Here is a 17,350-nt window from a genome sequence, read left to right on the forward strand (position 1 = left end):
GTATAACATAACTAACATCAACTTAGGGCGACTGTGGCTTAGTGGTATAGCAGGTCGTCCACCAATCGGAAGGAACCCAGCCTACATGTCGAAGTGTCCTTGGGCAAGACACCCCAAATTGCTCCCGAGCCGAGGGCTATGCCCTCGGTGTGTGAGTGTGTGAATGATTAGTTTATTTCAAGTGATGAGCAGTTGGCACCTGGCATCAGTGTTTGAATATGTGTGAATGGGGTGAATGTGATATGTAGTTAGTCTTTGAGTAGTCAGAAACAGTCCATTTACCATAACTTAGCATGTGGCTACCAAATTAACGGATAAACACGTCACAACAACAAAACCTCAGAAAACACATCAGTACATGTACATCATTAACTAAACAGTCCTGTGCTTAGCCAAGTACACTTTTACTCTATGCTATGCCCAGTTGTTAAGTTACCATCCATTGGGAGTGAAAGAGAGGTTGCTTTTGTTGTTGCTGCTCCGTTAGCCGGTGTCTGTTGCCGTGTATAGGCCAGGTGGGGATGGTGGTTCCGTTGAGTCTTTTGCTGTGCAGTGTTTGCTTGTAGAGATCGGAGGAAGCTGGTCGCTCGTCTTGTCCTCACAACGTTAACAGCTTGGCGTTAACTTGCTTCGGGCTTCTTAAAGTTAGCTGGCAGGCTTTGTGCAATTGCCTAAACTTTATTGCAGAGATCTAACAGGCCTTCGCAGCGCTGTGGTAGATGAGAGTTTGGCTCTGCTGCATGCTTCTGGTGAGCAGATTGCACGAGGACGACAGCAAGCAGCCATCCTTCCAGGAGGAAAAGCGGATAAAATCATTTAGTTGGGTGTCTGCTGGTGAGCATGTCACACTGAGAGGGAGACAGCCATGGCTGTTCAAGGATAAAGAGAGTGAACAATGGCCGTTGACACCTTTTATTTACATGGTGACATCCGGGTCACAGGTCAGACTGGCCACTCGGATTAATTCTCTAGGAGGAGTTTGTTAAAGTATGGAGCCTGTAAATTGCGAACAATGGCACGTTAAATTCAAAATGACTGACTTCCTGTTGGGTTTAGGGCTCCAAGAGGCTTTTTTTAAAGTCTGGAGATGATACATCTGCCTCTCAAATTTTGTATATCTGTGGGAAATGTACCGCAGGGGCTGCTTCTTTGAAATTTTGTAGGGGGCGCTATCGAGCCATTTTGGCACACCCAAGCCCCAGACTATAGCAGACAGCAAAACATACCCCTTCTGACGCATGTGCCAAGTTTTATGAGTTTTCAGCTATCCCTAGCCGTTTTGAAGGCTAAAAGTCATTAGGAGGAGCTATAAGGCCGACGTGCCACCCCCAAGCCCAAATGTGACATTAAATTGAAGTATTTACTAGTTCAAGTCTGGATGAAAAGTATCGTGACTTTTTGAGCATCCTAAAGGCCTCAACATGTTTTTAAAAAAAAAAAAAGAAAATAAGAAATTGATGTAGGAAATCCAAAATGGCTGACTTCCGCTTGGGCAAACTCTCTTAAAAGAAACTGAAAGTAAAGTGAGCAACGATCCTTCCAAATCCCATGAAGATCAAAGCAACTTTATTCCAAACCTGGTGTGCATTTGGGGGTGCTATAGAGACCCCTGGTCAAACCTGAGCTCAGTCACTGCAGAACTTTAAGAATTTTGCCAGTTGTGACATGTCTGCCTAAGCACAAAAAAAAAAAAAAAAAAAAAAGTGTGTGTGTATATATATATATATATATATATATATATATATATATATAAAAAGATAATGATAATTATTATTAAAGCTGCTAGCGGGGACGAACAGGTCCTTGCACTTGACCGCATTTCGGGGTGTGCCACAGTCGCTGCGTTGTTGCCAGAGGTCGGTTGACGCTGCAAAATTTCACGTGTTTTGGACACTGCACAAAGGACTTAAATGTCACTTCTGTCTACGGTATGACTTAAAGAGGATTTTTTTTACATCCATAGTTGATATATCTGCTTCCCAAGTTTCGTACATCTAGGTGAAACACTTTGCTGGGGCCTCTCTGGAGCCATTTTGCCACACCCATTCGCGATAGCCATATGATTTGTGGAGTTTCGCCACAAGTCTTGTGAGTTTTTGAGCACCTTTAACCCCTTAAAAATGCTATTCATTTTAGCATAATAATAATAATAATTTCCTTCACTTTCAGTAGGCCCTAATAATCTCTACAAAAACAATAGGTTCCTTGCACTTTCAGTGTCAGGGGCCGTTGGCCCTGGCACTTCTGTGCTTGGGCCCTAAAAATATCTATAGATAAGAAAAAGAATGAATCACAAGCACATGACAAATTTAAGATACTGAAGTTTCCACATCACACTTGTGTAAGTTGCATATTGAACCATGATTGGCTTCCAAACTAGTTGTGATGCCACAAATCCTGCTTGTACGAACATGTGTTAAACTGAGATTTAAGGTGAGTACAGAGGAACTTTCCCCCTTCAGCAGATGAATGTGAGAACAACCTTCTCTTGTCTGCACTCACTGTGCAGAATGATGCATGTGCAAACATCCAACTGAAGAAACAATCAAACACATTTTTGAGTAGAGGGGAACTTGGAGGGTTATTTTTCTAAGTGCACTTACAGCAAACCATATAGCTGCATCTGCCTCATTCATGGTTAGAGCCATTTTTCCAACTCTGTCACAGGAAGATGGCATCTCCATACTTAATCCAGCCTGCAAAGTTTTGATTGGCCCAGATGTTTTCCAACTGGTGGAACGAGCACAACACCAGACCTTTTTTGAATCACTGAACAAATCTGAAATGTCCGTGATTATTCAGAGGTCAGGAACTAGGCAGACATAAAGGGCCTTTAATATTTCAATAACTATTTGGTCTTGATACATTTTACTTTAGGAGGATCTATCATTAGATTTATTACCCATTTCTCCAGTGATTTTATCCTGTCAGAATGTCTGTAATTGCGAACTGTAGCAACTTTACCAGCTCAGAACTCTCAGCATAGAGGTCAGGGTGGACCTGCCATTTAAAATCAACCACTTCAAAAATACATAATCGCAAAATGTAATCAGGTGGGATTGCGTCTTTTACAGCATTGAGTAAGATGTGACTGTGTAATTAGATTCTATGACAACTGCTGATAAGTGTAGCCTGGGCCTGCATATGTGTTTATATAACAGCAGTGTTCTCACTAGTTTCAGAAACTATTGTGTGTCATTTAATGTAGGGCTCTTGATTCAGAGGAAACACTACTGGGTAATTTTTCATCAGTTAAGGAGGGAGTTATACCTTTTGTTATAGTGACCAACTAGAATTAACATCACAAGTAGAAATTATAATTATACCACCTCCTCATCATAGTGCTACTTGTAACTGGTAAATCACCTACATCTTGTCCTTGAGTCTGTTTTTATCAGAAATGAAGAATTGAACTACAGCAAAGCTTTTCATTTAATGATGAAAAGTTTTTGTTGTGTGACAAGTAACTGATCTGTGTCTCTGTTACTTCAGGCAAGAAAAAGGAGGCATCCAAACTCAACAAGCAAAACAAGGACCCTGGAAAAGATGGCAATGAACCAGCTGACCTAACTGCAAAGAAAAAGAGGAAGAAGAAGAAAAAGAAAGCAGGTCAGGGTGGAAGTGCAGGTGGTGAGGAAAATGCAGGGAGGTCTGAACAGGAACAGACTGTGGCTCAAGCTCGAAGTTCCATTGAAGAGACTGAAGGAGGTCCGGAGTATTCAGAAGCAGAAGATTTAGAAAAGGAAGCACAGACACAAAGCTCCATCTCATTAGTAAAAGTCACAGAGGCAGCTACTCCAGAGGGTCAGTCAGGAACTCTGCTCCTCTCTGAGGTAAAGAAACCGCTTTCAGTTACAGTCACAGAAGAAACCAGCCAACCAACTCCCTGCACAACTGACAACAGGGACCAATCTGAAAGGTCCTCAAAGAAAAAAACAAGGGAGACTTCTGAGCAGCAGACTCATGTTAGAACAGAGCCAGAGATGTCCTCTGAAGCCAGTGCTCCAGTCTCAGGGAAGAAGAAAAAGAAGGGCCTGAAGGCTAAGTTACAAACAGATGGGCAGACAGTTGTGGCTGAATCGCCGGTCAATGCAGAAGCAGAGATCACACCAGTAAGTAGTGAGAAGTCAGCAGAAAAAAACACAACACCTGAGACTGATGCTACGACCCCTGCCAAGAAGAAAAAGAAGGGCCTGAAGGCTAAGAACAATCTCGAGGGGGTTGAAAGTGAATCACAGGTTTTGAGCACAGAAGCAGATTTCCCATCAATACCTTGTGAGGATTCAGTGGAAGATGGCCCAACCATCAGAATCGAGTCAATTGATTCTAGAAAGCCAGTCAAAAAGAAGAGTAAGAAAAAGAACCTTAAGGCTCATGAAGCACAAAAGGTTGTGGCTGATGCACAGTTGGGGGTAGAGGGAAAATGCACAGATACTGAAATCACATCAGTTGGTGAGGAAGCATCACAAGATACCACCGCTGTGCCTCTTAAAAAGAAGACAAAGAAAAAGGGCAAGCAGGAGGATACACTTGAAGCTTCACCTGCTGCAGATGAAAGCGCTATAACCCCACTGAAGACGAAAAGGAAAAAGAATAAAAAAGAATCTAAGACTACAGTGGAAGAGGAAGGAGCAGCGGCGGGAACCCCTCATGTGGCGGATGCTGAGAAACTACTGTTTGAAATCACCATGACAACACCAGCAAAGAAGAAAAAGACTCAGAAGCTGGCAGAACCCCAAGTGGATAAGATCAAAGATCAAACCCAGTTGCAGTTATTTGGCAGTGTAGATGCAGAGCTCCCATTGGATGAAACCAAGGTGTTCTCTGCATCCGGTAAATCGCTCAAGAAGAATAAGAGGAAGATCCCTGTGGTGTTTGAGTTTGAGGCTGATGAGCTGGAGGCGACATCGATCAATGGCCATGCAGAAGAGACTGTTGCCAAGAAGACTAAACTTGGCAGTGTGGGTATTTAATGAGGTTAAATGGCTCAGATGAGATTAGACTGAATTGGCAGACTATCTGATAACACTGAGACATAATTTACTTCTAAACTGATTTCTCATTTTAGGGTGTTGAAGTGCCGTCTACACCTCTGAGCACTAAAAAGTCACAAAAGAAGGCAAAGACTTCCTCAGGGTCAGCGTCTGCACTCCTTTGCAAAACCAAGAGAAGCCCCTGCACCCCGCTGTCCAGCAAGAAGGTAAAAGTGATGAACAATCAGAAATAAGCATCAAAGAGTTGGTTCACACAGATTACAACAAAGCTTTTTGTAACTCGAATCTTGGACAAATAATCAGAAATCAGAATCAGAAATACTTGTCACAGCAGCTCACTATCACGTCAGTGCACACAGGAATAGAAGTACTAAGCAAAAAAATATAATACAGGTCAGAAAAGAAAGCACCAGGTGGGTATAAGTATAAAATTAAAATAAGTGTGAAGTTCAAAGTGGGATTATCGGTTGATGATGATAATATGGTATAAAGTAAGACCAAAACTATCTGCATTGCTAGATATTACTAAAGGCAGTGGCCGATTTGAGGAGAGAAGAGGGGGTGATGCCATCCCCTTTGTTAGCAAAATGACCAAAATCCGCCCCCCTTGTTAACCTGCCCAAAGGGTCTCTGTGCTTTGTCTCGTAGTGGCGCTTCACATTGCTGCTTTTAATAATCACCACCGTCTCGGAACATATGAGACACACTGGCTTTGAGCTGCCAGTGGGAAGACTGAACATGTACGAGTCTGTCCAGTCTAGATTTAAAAGCTCTGTAAAAGTTGTGAGTCACTGCATTAGACACAAAATACATCTGTGAAAAATTTAGGACGTTAAAAATATGAAAAATTGGTGGAGTGAAGAGTTTTATTTCATTCGTCCGGACTGCCAGACTGGAAATCCATGTCTCTGGGAATCATCCACAATTCATAGAACTGTAGTTACATATGTAACTCTCATTTGGAGTTGTAATTTAAAAAGAGATCCAGAGGTTGAGAGCATGCGACAGACATGACCACTCAGACACATTCCCTATGCAGTCATTCTCCATTTCTTCTACTGCATAACGTTAGCTAGTGGTTAAAAATGTATGGCTCTCGACCACCATCTTGGCAGTGACAGTGGTAGGGTTGCAGGTACACGTGGGTACACAGGGATATTGATTATATCTAGTGTATCTGCTCTTGGAGTGTTTGTTAAACTCATACCATACTATGATCTCAACTTCTCCTAATTGTTTGCCAGCTGGAGATGTTTGTTGCATGTCATTCCCCCTGTCTCCCTTCATTTCCTGACCCTACCAACCTAGCAAATATGGATGCTGAAGTCAAACTGAAATGGGAATTCTCCTCACTTTTTGTATAATGAAATGAAAGTTTGTAGTCCCTTAGTGCTACACAAAGAACATAACAGATCATTAAAATCGTATTAAAATAGGGTAACATAAAAAATCAAATAAAACAATATATACAGTTATTTATATACATAGCATACATGTATTACACCCAGGAAATACTTCTGCAGTGCATTTTTTGAGTTTGCGTCTGATGGAATGTAAACAGCAGATAGACAGTGATGATAATATGGTTTTCAACTTCACATAAAAAGCTCGACATTTGTGAGACAGTGTCCGTCCACTTGGCCTGCGTTTGAGCACCAAGCGTCATCGATGTAAACACAGAGTCCTCCTCCCCTCATCCTGCTGGAGTCTTGTGCTCTGTCAGCTCGGAACACGGTCCGCCCGTTGAGTGCTTGATCCAGGATGTTGATGGAGCAGGTCTCTGTAAAGATGTGGGCACAACAGTCTCTGATTCTGAGTCCCATTTTGTCCAGACCGGACATTAGTCAGGAGCAGCCTTAGATCCACGCTGGGCCAGCATGGCTCCTATCCCCTCTCTTTCCTCTCCTCCCGGGGCAATCACAGTTGCCCACAGCTACTGCTGCATCTACATGCACAGCCAATAAAACTTAAAAATTAAATATGTACAATAGCATATAAATTGCCATTGTAAAGATATTTCAAAAAAGGCTAAAAATATTTTTGGACATACTTGTAGAAACAAGGCATGAGCCTCTCAGAGGGCACTTCTCATGTCATAGATGAACTGACATTTGATAGGAGACGCTCTGTCCACTTGGAGAGTGTTGTATTGTTTAGATTATGAATGTTGACATGTTTTTTTCTTTCTCTTTTTTCCACATAACGTTTGCTATGAACCATTTAAGCTGTCTGTCCTTTACAACATTAAACTTTTGGGAGCACACATTGTGATTAGTGAGTGTGTATTCCATTCAGAAAGTGGAAGGTAGTTAGCCTAACTTGGTAACGTTAGCGCTGATTCCACTAGATGTTGTTTTCGGTTTTTGTCATTTCAGCACCTGCTGAGTCATTGGCAGCTCCTTCACACTCAGTGCTGTTTTCGTCTTACATTATAGAAACGAGGGACACTAGCTAGTGTTCACTGTCTTTCTTTCATGGGTCCAGATGTGGTGATGGCAAATGACCAGACCTTAAAAACTCACACCGACAGGTAGTCCTGTAACCTCAGGACTTATAATCAAAGAGAAACCTACAGAGTGCTGAGGTCACTGATGGAGTTAAGCATTGGGTAACGACATCAGCCCCCCAGCTGTTTCAAACCTATTGACGTCATGCGGCCCGCCCAATTAGTTGTTCAATTTCCAGTTTCGTCTTTTAACTTCCGGTCGCTATCGTTGGCTATAGTAAACTCAGGTCGAAAGTCTTGGTCCTGATCATTTTACACAGCCTACTATAAACTGCGTTAACTAGCTTACACCTAGCTTACTTTGTGTTGCAGCAGTACATTAGCTTGATGTTTCTATGGTGAAAAATTGCCAAACTTATCAGTACGATGATGCATATTATCAGTCAGTTATTTGCAGTTGCCACAGACAATCACTAAACCTGCTGATTTATGATGATTTGTTGGTCTGGAAGCTGATTTATAAATTACAATAAACTTTTTACCCAAGTATGTGATATGTAATAAATTTTATTGATAAAATAATTTGAAATTATTAGATTGTTGCACATAAGCCCATGTCATTGACAATGTGTAAAAGTGTAACTAGAGTGAATGATTCTCCACTGTGCCCTGTGGTTTGGATAAAGAAATATTGTATTAGTACATGTTTTAAATGGCCACACTCAAACAACTTCTGTTATGATATCATGTTGTTATAAACACATAATAAAACACAGATACTAACACATTCTGATCAGTCACTATGACTATTGTAACATTAATATGACCAGCTGATCCTGGTGCTGTGCGGGAGAACTGCTCTAGCTAATTAGTGTTGCTACGTACAGTGCCTTGCGAAAGTATTCGGCCCCCTTGAACTTTGCGACCTTTTGCCACATTTCAGGCTTCAAACGTAAAGATATAAAACTGTAATTTTTTGTGAAGAATCAACAACAAGTGGGACACAATCATGAAGTGGAACGAAATTTATTGGATATTTCAAACTTTTTTAACAAATCAAAAACTGAAAAATTGGGCGTGCAAAATTATTCAGACCCCTTTACTTTCAGTGCAGCGAACTCTCTCCAGAGGTTCAGTGAGGATCTCTGAATGATCCAATGTTGACCTAAATGACTAATGATGATAAATAGAATCCACCTGTGTATAATCAAGTCTCCGTATAAATGCACCTGCACTGTGATAGTCTCAGAGGTCCGTTTAAAGCGCAGAGAGCATCATGAAGAACAAGGAACACACCAGGCAGGTCCGAGATACTGTTGTGGAGAAGTTTAAAGCTGGATTTGGATACAAAAAGATTTCCCAAGCTTTAAACATCCCAAGGAGCACTGTGCAAGCAATAATATTGAAATGGAAGGAGTATCAGACCACTGCAAATCTACCAAGACCTGGCCATCCCTCTAAACTTTCAGCTCATACAAGAGATGCAGCCAAGAGGCCCATGATCACTCTGGATGAACTGCAGAGATCTACAGCTGAGGTGGGAGACTCTGTCCATAGGACAACAATCAGTCGTATACTGCACAAATCTGGCCTTTATGGAAGAGTTTCAAGAAGAAAGCCATTTCTTAAAGATATCCATAAAAAGTGTTGTTTAAAGTTTGCCACAAGCCACCTGGGAGACACACCAAACATGTGGAAGAAGGTGCTCTGGTCAGATGAAACCAAAATAGAACTTTTTGGCAACAATGCAAAACGTTATGTTTGGCGTAAAAGCAACACAGCTCATCACCCTGAACACACCATCCCCACTGTCAAACATGGTGGTGGCAGCATCATGGTTTGGGCCTGCTTTTCTTCAGCAGGGACAGGGAAGATGGTTAAAATTGATGGGAAGATGGATGGAGCCAAATACAGGACCATTCTGGAAGAAAACCTGATGGAGTCTGCAAAAGACCTGAGACTGGAACGGAGATTTGTCTTCCAACAAGACAATGATCCAAAACATAAAGCAAAATCTACAATGGAATGGTTCAAAAATAAACATATCCAGGTGTTAGAATGGCCAAGTCAAAGTCCAGACCTGAATCCAATCGAGAATCTGTGGAAAGAACTGAAAACTGCTGTTCACAAATGCTCTCCATCCAACCTCACTGAGCTCGAGCTGTTTTGCAAGGAGGAATGAGCAAAAATTTCAGTCTCTCGATGTGCAAAACTGACAGAGACATACCCCAAGCGACTTACAGCTGTAATCGCAGCAAAAGGTGGCGCTACAAAGTATTAACTTAAGGGGGCTGAATAATTTTGCACACCCAATTTTTCAGTTTTTGATTTGTTAAAAAAGTTTGAAATATCCAATAAATTTCGTTCCACTTCATGATTGTGTCCCACTTGTTGTTGATTCTTCACAAAAAATTACAGTTTTATATCTTTACGTTTGAAGCCTGAAATGTGGCAAAAGGTCGCAAAGTTCAAGGGGGCCGAATACTTTCGCAAGGCACTGTAAATAGCGGTTGTAAATAGACTGCTGTGGATTAAAGTGTCTCATTTTCTTGCAGCTCAGTCAGTCCACCATGCTGTACGTTATATTGTGAAACTGGTCAGATAAACAACCTTGGTCCAAGGTGATCACAAGCAGCAAATGTCAGTCTATACAACGCAACACATTACCACTTCCAGTGTAGACAGAAAGTTAAGACAAAAATAACAGTTGGCGCTCAATTGCCACATAAATTGTTTTTGGTAATAATAATTTTGATCAATGATTTTTTTGATGGCTGAAAATTAATTTTAATTTCAGTTGGACTGTAGCATTGAGAGCTTTATTTATTTTTATTTTTTTGGCATAAAACTGCCACTTGGGGCAGAACTCCACAATTCAATGAACATTAAAAACATGTTTGCCATATTTTGTCTTTATAAAGTTGTACAACATGTTAGTAAATAGTTGCTCATATACACATCCAGCAGAGAAGTAGCACTAATTTAAGAGTCATGTTTCTGGCCACCCTACTAAGGTAGGGTGTACGTCTAATATTCACAGGGTAGCTTTAAATTGCATAGGTGTTGCTGATACTTTTATCACTTGATCTGTTCTGTTACCAATAATTACACAATTTGTATATTTAATTGCCCTCCTCTTATATTTGCACAGCTTTAATACATTTTTGAAATGCTTATGTGAGGCACATAATAACATAATTAATTAGCAGATCAAACATTGATTCGTCAGACTGAACGGCTGGGGAAAACAGCAAACAAATGCCTGTGTACAGCTGCACATTCTGACACACAGAGGTTGCACTTGTTGCAGGCATGTCCTCACACACTTATAAACCTGAGTCCTTTTTTACTGTCTGAATCTTGAGTTGATATGTTTTGGTGTGTTAAGTGATAGACTGCATGTGTAAAATCTGCAAAGAAATAAGGAAGCACGATAATTTGTACTGTAGCATTCTGGGGAGAAAAAAAATCCACAAATACAAATTTCCAGCCCCTGCCTGTAGGGTGAGTGAAAGATTTTGTCCTACCTATAAAATTATCAGATTTTTTCTCACGTAATTTCTCAGAAAACTTTCTGAAATGTCGGTGTCTCCTAGAATAAATCAAAACGATAACTACTTCTTTATTGTGCAACTCTGCTGTTCTCTGATGGTAATAATGTTGTACTGTATGCAACTGTGACTTCTTTTCTGTATTTTTAATCCACAGAAGAATCAAACTCCCAAATCAGAATCCAAGAAGGTGACCTTCGGTCTCAAGAATAATAAGACAGCTGGTAAGAAATTGGATACAATTTGATATTGATATAAGATGTATTCAGTGTCAAATTTTAGGATTTTTTAGCAAACAAATAGGATCACTTGTTCATTTAGTTAAAGCATTACAGAAGTGTAGATCAAAGCAGATTGTAAAGTCTGACAGGATAAAAGAGGGAAAATGGCACAACTAATCTATTTCCAGTTCATGTTGCAGAATGTGGATAATGGGGGACATTATTCCTTTAGATTCAGAGTGTGATGAAATGAGTCATAAGAGACTGCATTGAATTTTTGTACAGACGTGGCTGCTAAGAGTAATTGTAATTCACAAACAGTTTAATATTTGGGTGGCTACAGTACAAGTTAAAAAAGCAGCCGATGATAAAGTAACTACCAAAGATGTTGTTTATTTCCCTCTTGTCATTTAGGTTTTATTTAAATTTTGCATTAGTCAAACATATGAAAAGCAAGAATGAACAAACAATTCAATATAAACCATACAACCATGTTAAATAAAGGTACATAAAAGAAAAAAAAATGTATATATCAGCACATAAACATAAAGCACATCATCATTTGATACTAAATACGGTATCCCATATATCCCTATGAAGGATGTTAAATTAAATTAAAAAAAGTAGGTTCCTATGGCATGTAAGGGGGGATGACTATTTCCATCTTTTATATAATTAAAAAAATTATACCAGAACATTTTATTTACGCATTATCAGTCATCACCTTAACCCAGTCAATTAATTGTGGTCGAGCCTGACTCTTCCAGTGGCGAAGAATAATTCTAGCTGCAGTGATGAAGCCTGTCAGTGCTAAACCAAATTCTACTTTAGATATTCCTGAGGGTAACTCTATCTCCTAGTAGACAACGTTGGGGAGATTATGGTAAGGGTTTTTCAAGCCATTCACCCAGTTTTCCAGTAACGTCTTTCCAGAAAGGAAAAACCAAAGAACATTCCCACAATGAGTGTAACAAGATACCTGCCTCTGTTACATTACCAACACAAGTTTTTATGTATCAAGCCCATCTTATGAGTCGTACTGGTGTACCTGTGAATTATCATATAATGTCTACATTTTCCTTGGACATCCCTAATGGACCATCCTTTGTTTGTTACTATGTCTTTCCATGCATCAGCCTCAATGTTACAATTTAAATCTTTTTGCCAAATTAGTCATAAATTTTCATACTTCCCACACAGCATCTGCCACCATATTGTAAAGGACTGAGGCTGAGGCTCCGATGCTACTTCTTAACTGAAGGCAAGACAGGTTTATTTGTATAGCACATTTCAACAACAAGGCAATTCAAAGTGCTTTACATACAACATAAAATCAATATAGGGCAATATAAAAAGACATTTAAATAAATTTTAAATAGTTAAATAGAAAATATAAACCCGAGAGGTCTGGATGGTTCATAACATAGCTGAAGATCAGAAATGTACTTTGGTCCTAAACCATTAAGTGCTTTATAAACCAATAGTAGTATTTTGAAATCAATTCTTTGACAGACCGGAAGCCAGTGTAAAGACCTCAGAACTTGAGTGATGTGATCCACTTTCTTGGTCTTAGTGAGCAGCAGCGTTCTCAATCAGCTGCAGCTGTCTGATACATTTTTTTAGAGAGACTTGTAAAGACACCGTTAACAGTAGTTGAGTCGACTGAAGATAAATGTATGTAATATAGTTTTTCCAAATTCTGCTGAGACATTAGTCCTTTAATCCTTGATATTTTCTTAAGGTGACAGTAGACTTTGTGATTATCTTAATATGGCTAATGAAATTCAGGTCTGAGTCCATGACTACACCAAGATTTCTGGCTTGGTTTGTGGTGCTGACTTTTAATCATTCCTTCTTGGCTCCAAAAACAATGACTTCAGTTTTATCTTTGTTTAACTGAAGAAACTTCTGGCACATCCAATCATTGATTTGTTCAATGTACTTACTCAGCACTTGTATGGGATTATAGTCACCTGGTGATATGGTTGTGTAAATTTGTTTGTCGTTTGCATAATTATGGTAATTTGTTGTTTTCTATAATCTGAGCCAGCCTGAGCATGTAGATGTTAAACAGAAGAGGCCCCAGAATGGAGCCTTGGGAAACTCCACATGTAATTTTTGTCTGCTCAGATGTGTAATTACCTATAGACACAAAGTCCCTGTACTTTAAGTAGGATTCAAACCAGTTTAATACTGTGCCAGAAAGTCCCACCCAGTTTTCCAGTCGGTCTAGTAATATGTAGTGGTCAACCTTGTCTATCACTAGTTACTATCATTGGCTGGCTACTCAGCGCGAGACCTATGAAAAATATGAAGAATCTGAAATGTTCTCGCAGTACTGGTCCATCTATCTCCTCAGTCACAAAGGGCTTGCTGGCAGGACCTCGCGAATATGGTTACAGATCGAGCACATCATTTGATTCAAACAGTCTAGCCAGCTGCTTGCTACTACCTAGCTAACTTTAGCCAGGTGCTACCCTGGCTGTGTGTGAGTATATCATTTTTTCCCCTGATAATGCTACATTGTGAACAACAAATCCATGTTGAAATCGGCAGGAGGAGAGCTAGTTAGCTGTTGAGCAGCAGAGTCCTGCTGTGTGTTTACAGCTAACAGAGCAAAACACTGGGTCCGCTCCATTTCAGTGCGCCAGTGCACCGCTTAACAGCGAGGGCTGGGAAAACTGTTTAAATGGAGTGTAACCTGTCAGCCAGCGGCAGCAACCACATAATTGTCAGGTGACAAAACAAACAACAATGGCCTACAGGGCAAAAGCCATGGTGGCTTTCCTAGTTGGCAAATAATTGCCAGCATGGCCAGTAATGTTCACAATATGATTTTGAAGCCTGAATGACATTCATCTGGGGCCTATAGTACTACGAACCAAGTTCAACATACCCTCTCTTCGTTATCTGGTTTCAATAACCCTAACATCTGCAATCAGGATAAGCGGTCACACAATGCTGGTTATGAACTCGGTGAGTCAACCCAGGGTTTCCAAATCTAGCCATGAGCGCGTTCACATAAAAAGAGCGGTGTTTGCAGCATATGACCAATCGCAAACATGGACAAGTCTACTGGCAGCAGAGCGGCATATTTTAAAAATGAAGAGCAAACTATAATACTAGAGGAATATGTAGAACTTAAACATAATCCAGGCTAAAAGCAACACATCTGCATCTGCCATTTTCCAAGAAAATTGATTGGTCAGAAGCCTATATAGGCAGTGCTTTTACACGTTGATCTGACATCTCCAACATAACCTGCTCTGGATCAGTGAAAGTTTGCATAGTATTTAGGTGGCCTTTAGAAATACAGCTCGAAGAGGAATTCTACTGAAGAGCCGCGTATTCAAAAGAAGCAAAATTTCCATAAGACATCTTGCATTGGAGGGAATCATTAAACAACTCACACCAACTTCACCTCCTTTATTATGCACTCTAGCTTTGCTCATATAAGGGATGTGATAGACTTGATAAGAACAGCTGCACTGCTATCTTGGACTAACCAAGTTTCAGTTAAAAACATGAAATTAAGATTGTTTGATGATAAAATCATTGATTAAAAATGTTTTTCCTGCCGAAGACCTGACTTTTATTAATGCCAAATTCAGTGTGTTAAAAGCATTATCTGCCCAATTTTTTTGCAACAGGCTGTGGCTGATGACGCATGTATGCTAAATTTGACAGAATTTAGCATACAAAAGCTGCTACTATGGTGTTTTCCTGACGGCTCATCTGTATAAGTTGGAGCAACCTTCTGAGGTTATCTGAGGATGACCTCCCCTTCACAAACCCTATCTGGTCTTTTATGAATAATATCTGGTAAAATATTGTCAAGCCTCAGTGCCAGGACTTTAGTAATCAGTTTACAATCCACATTGACTAAACTGACAGGTCGAAAACTACCTGGATCCAATAGATTCTTATCCTTTTTAAGGATCATTGATAGTAGAGTCTCATTAAATTTATTTGGAAGCTGCCCTTGTGAAATTGACTCTGAATAAATATAAGTTAAAATAGGTGCCATTATCTGTGTTTTTTTTATAGTAATCTGCTGGGAAGTAATCTAATCTGGGAGATTTTCTGGGTTTCATGAATTAAATAGCTGTTCTAACTTCTGATTCCATAATGGGTGCATCCAACAAAAAGACATCTTGCTAAGTTCGATTTTAGAAAAAGATGCATTCAGCTTATGTGGGTCTGAATCATAGACTGTATGAAATATGGCAATAGTCTCTGTGACGTTACCCATAGGTTTCTTAAGAGCCGGTGTGAAGCTCGGTGTGGTGGCTCCGGCCGACGCCATCTTGGCAGTGCCTGACTCCGCTGGCTCCTGGCTATTTCAAAAATGGGCAAAGACGTGGAGCCGAGGCGGGCCGAATGAAGCCTGGTTGCTGAAACCAGACGCCTGTGACACTCAAGCAGCCATGTCCTTGATTATGCATACCTTTTTAAGCCTTAATATAATTTAAACGCACAGTATGTAATTCCTGCCGCTAGGGTTCTCTCACATCAAAACAATAACAAAAGACATAGTTTGATGAAGTCGTGAAGTAGCATGGGATCATGGCCGTTATTGTCTTCACCACCATTGCCTTCGTTGTCGTCAGCTTCACCCGGTTAGGATTCCTTTAGTGTTCATCGTTCAGGAGGTTTTTACTGTGAGCCGAATTATCCACAGAGGTCTCCTCCTCTCCAAAACAAACAGACCAGGTGAATAAAACTGAAGACACTGAATTAAACAGTTTCACATAAAAAAATCAGTGTTTCTCTGACGCTGTTTGGCAGACAAAGAACATCCCATAGGGGCTGCGAGACGAGCTGCCACTAACGTTTGTTCAGCTTGTATCTGTGATAATTTAAGATCCAGACGTCCGATGACTAAAATCCTTTATCTGGTTAAAATATACAGTTAAAAACGACCAAGATCTGAAAAGTGTATCGTAAAAATGTGGCTTAACACTGGATAAAAAGTACATTTATGACAGCTTCTGGCAGACAACCACAGTGCTGAATGCAAAGGGGATATGATGCCATTTACATTCGACCAAATGAAATGCACAGTTACCTTGATTTAAATTATGGATTTCTCTAGGTTTTGAAAATTGTTGGAAACATTTGGGATATTGCAAGTTAACTCAACAAAATATATAACATAGGTCTAGTCGTTTTTATAATTTTTACATTGTAATGCTTAAAAGTTACATATTATACCTTTTTCGATTCACCTCCCGTACAGTTGTCATGAATGGGGAAAATAGCTATAGAGACCAAAACCGTTTTTTGCACCAGGCTGTAAACAAGTTTATTTCTGCTGTAAAGTTGGGCATTTAAACATGGGGTCTTATGGAGATTGGCTCGCTTTTGAAGCCTCCCTGAAGTGGCCATTCGAGGAACTGCATTTTTTGGCACTTAGCGTTGACTTCATTTTTCAGCCCAGGAGGTTGCTGCTTGGTCTGAATCTATCTCTGAAGTATAGAGTTTTGAATAGAAGTTTTGAAATACCTTTAAGTGCTCTGAAAAAATGGAAATTTACACTATTGTTAGATGTTCAAAGTTCCTCAAACTCTGAAACAGCTACTAGACCGCATGGTGAGATAGTATTCTCTGCTCTTTCCAAGGTCAAGAATGAACTTTGAACCTCAGCTTAGTAGTGTTTTAAATGTCTCAACTGTTGTTGATGATGATGTAACATCCTTTGTAACAGTGTTGCTTGTACTTTTTATTTTTCCATTTCATGGTGCAGAGTTTAGGAAGACTGATCGCAGCCTGCTGGTGAGTCCAGACGGGTCATCACGAGTACCCTTTGACCCAAAACAGAAACCCAAGTTTGGGGTCTTAAAGTCTCCGCCCACACCACTCTGTGCCAGCGTCAAAAAGACCCCCAACGGCAACAGGAAGACCAGCTCGGATACTCCAAAGAGCACGCCTAAACGACGACCCTCTGCAGCAGACTTCTTCTAACATCCCACGCTGCCAGATGCAGATGTAATGCTCTCTGTGAACTCTTTAATAGACTGATTTGAAAGAAATCCTCTTTTGGAGAGATGTATAAAAGTATTTTTATGTTTATCTGATATCAGTGTTGCTTTTTGCCTCTTCGAGTGACATTTTAATAAAGTTACTCATTCAGTTTTA

At 40.2% G+C, this 17,350-nt stretch overlaps 1 protein-coding gene across 4 annotated transcripts in view; it reads left to right on the plus strand.

Annotated features, from left to right (window-relative positions):
• LOC122885449 (ribosomal RNA processing protein 1 homolog B-like) overlaps positions 1-17,350 on the plus strand; it is a 29,279-nt gene extending 11,929 nt beyond the window's left edge. For 2 of the 4 annotated variants that reach the window (XM_044216556.1, XM_044216557.1), the window contains exons 13-16: positions 3,493-4,961; positions 5,069-5,200; positions 11,149-11,215; positions 16,959-17,350. In XM_044216556.1, coding sequence (XP_044072491.1) covers positions 3,493-4,961; positions 5,069-5,200; positions 11,149-11,215; positions 16,959-17,176 — 1,886 coding nt within the window. In that variant the 3' untranslated portion in view covers positions 17,177-17,350. Of the gene's footprint in view, positions 1-3,492; positions 4,962-5,068; positions 5,201-11,148; positions 11,216-12,412; positions 12,469-16,958 lie in introns of those variants that run through there. The other 2 variants (XM_044216558.1, XM_044216559.1) reach the window with 2 other exon arrangements.

The sequence above is a fragment of the Siniperca chuatsi genome, linkage group LG12, assembly GCF_020085105.1.
Source record: "Siniperca chuatsi isolate FFG_IHB_CAS linkage group LG12, ASM2008510v1, whole genome shotgun sequence".
NCBI lineage: Eukaryota > Metazoa > Chordata > Actinopteri > Centrarchiformes > Sinipercidae > Siniperca > Siniperca chuatsi.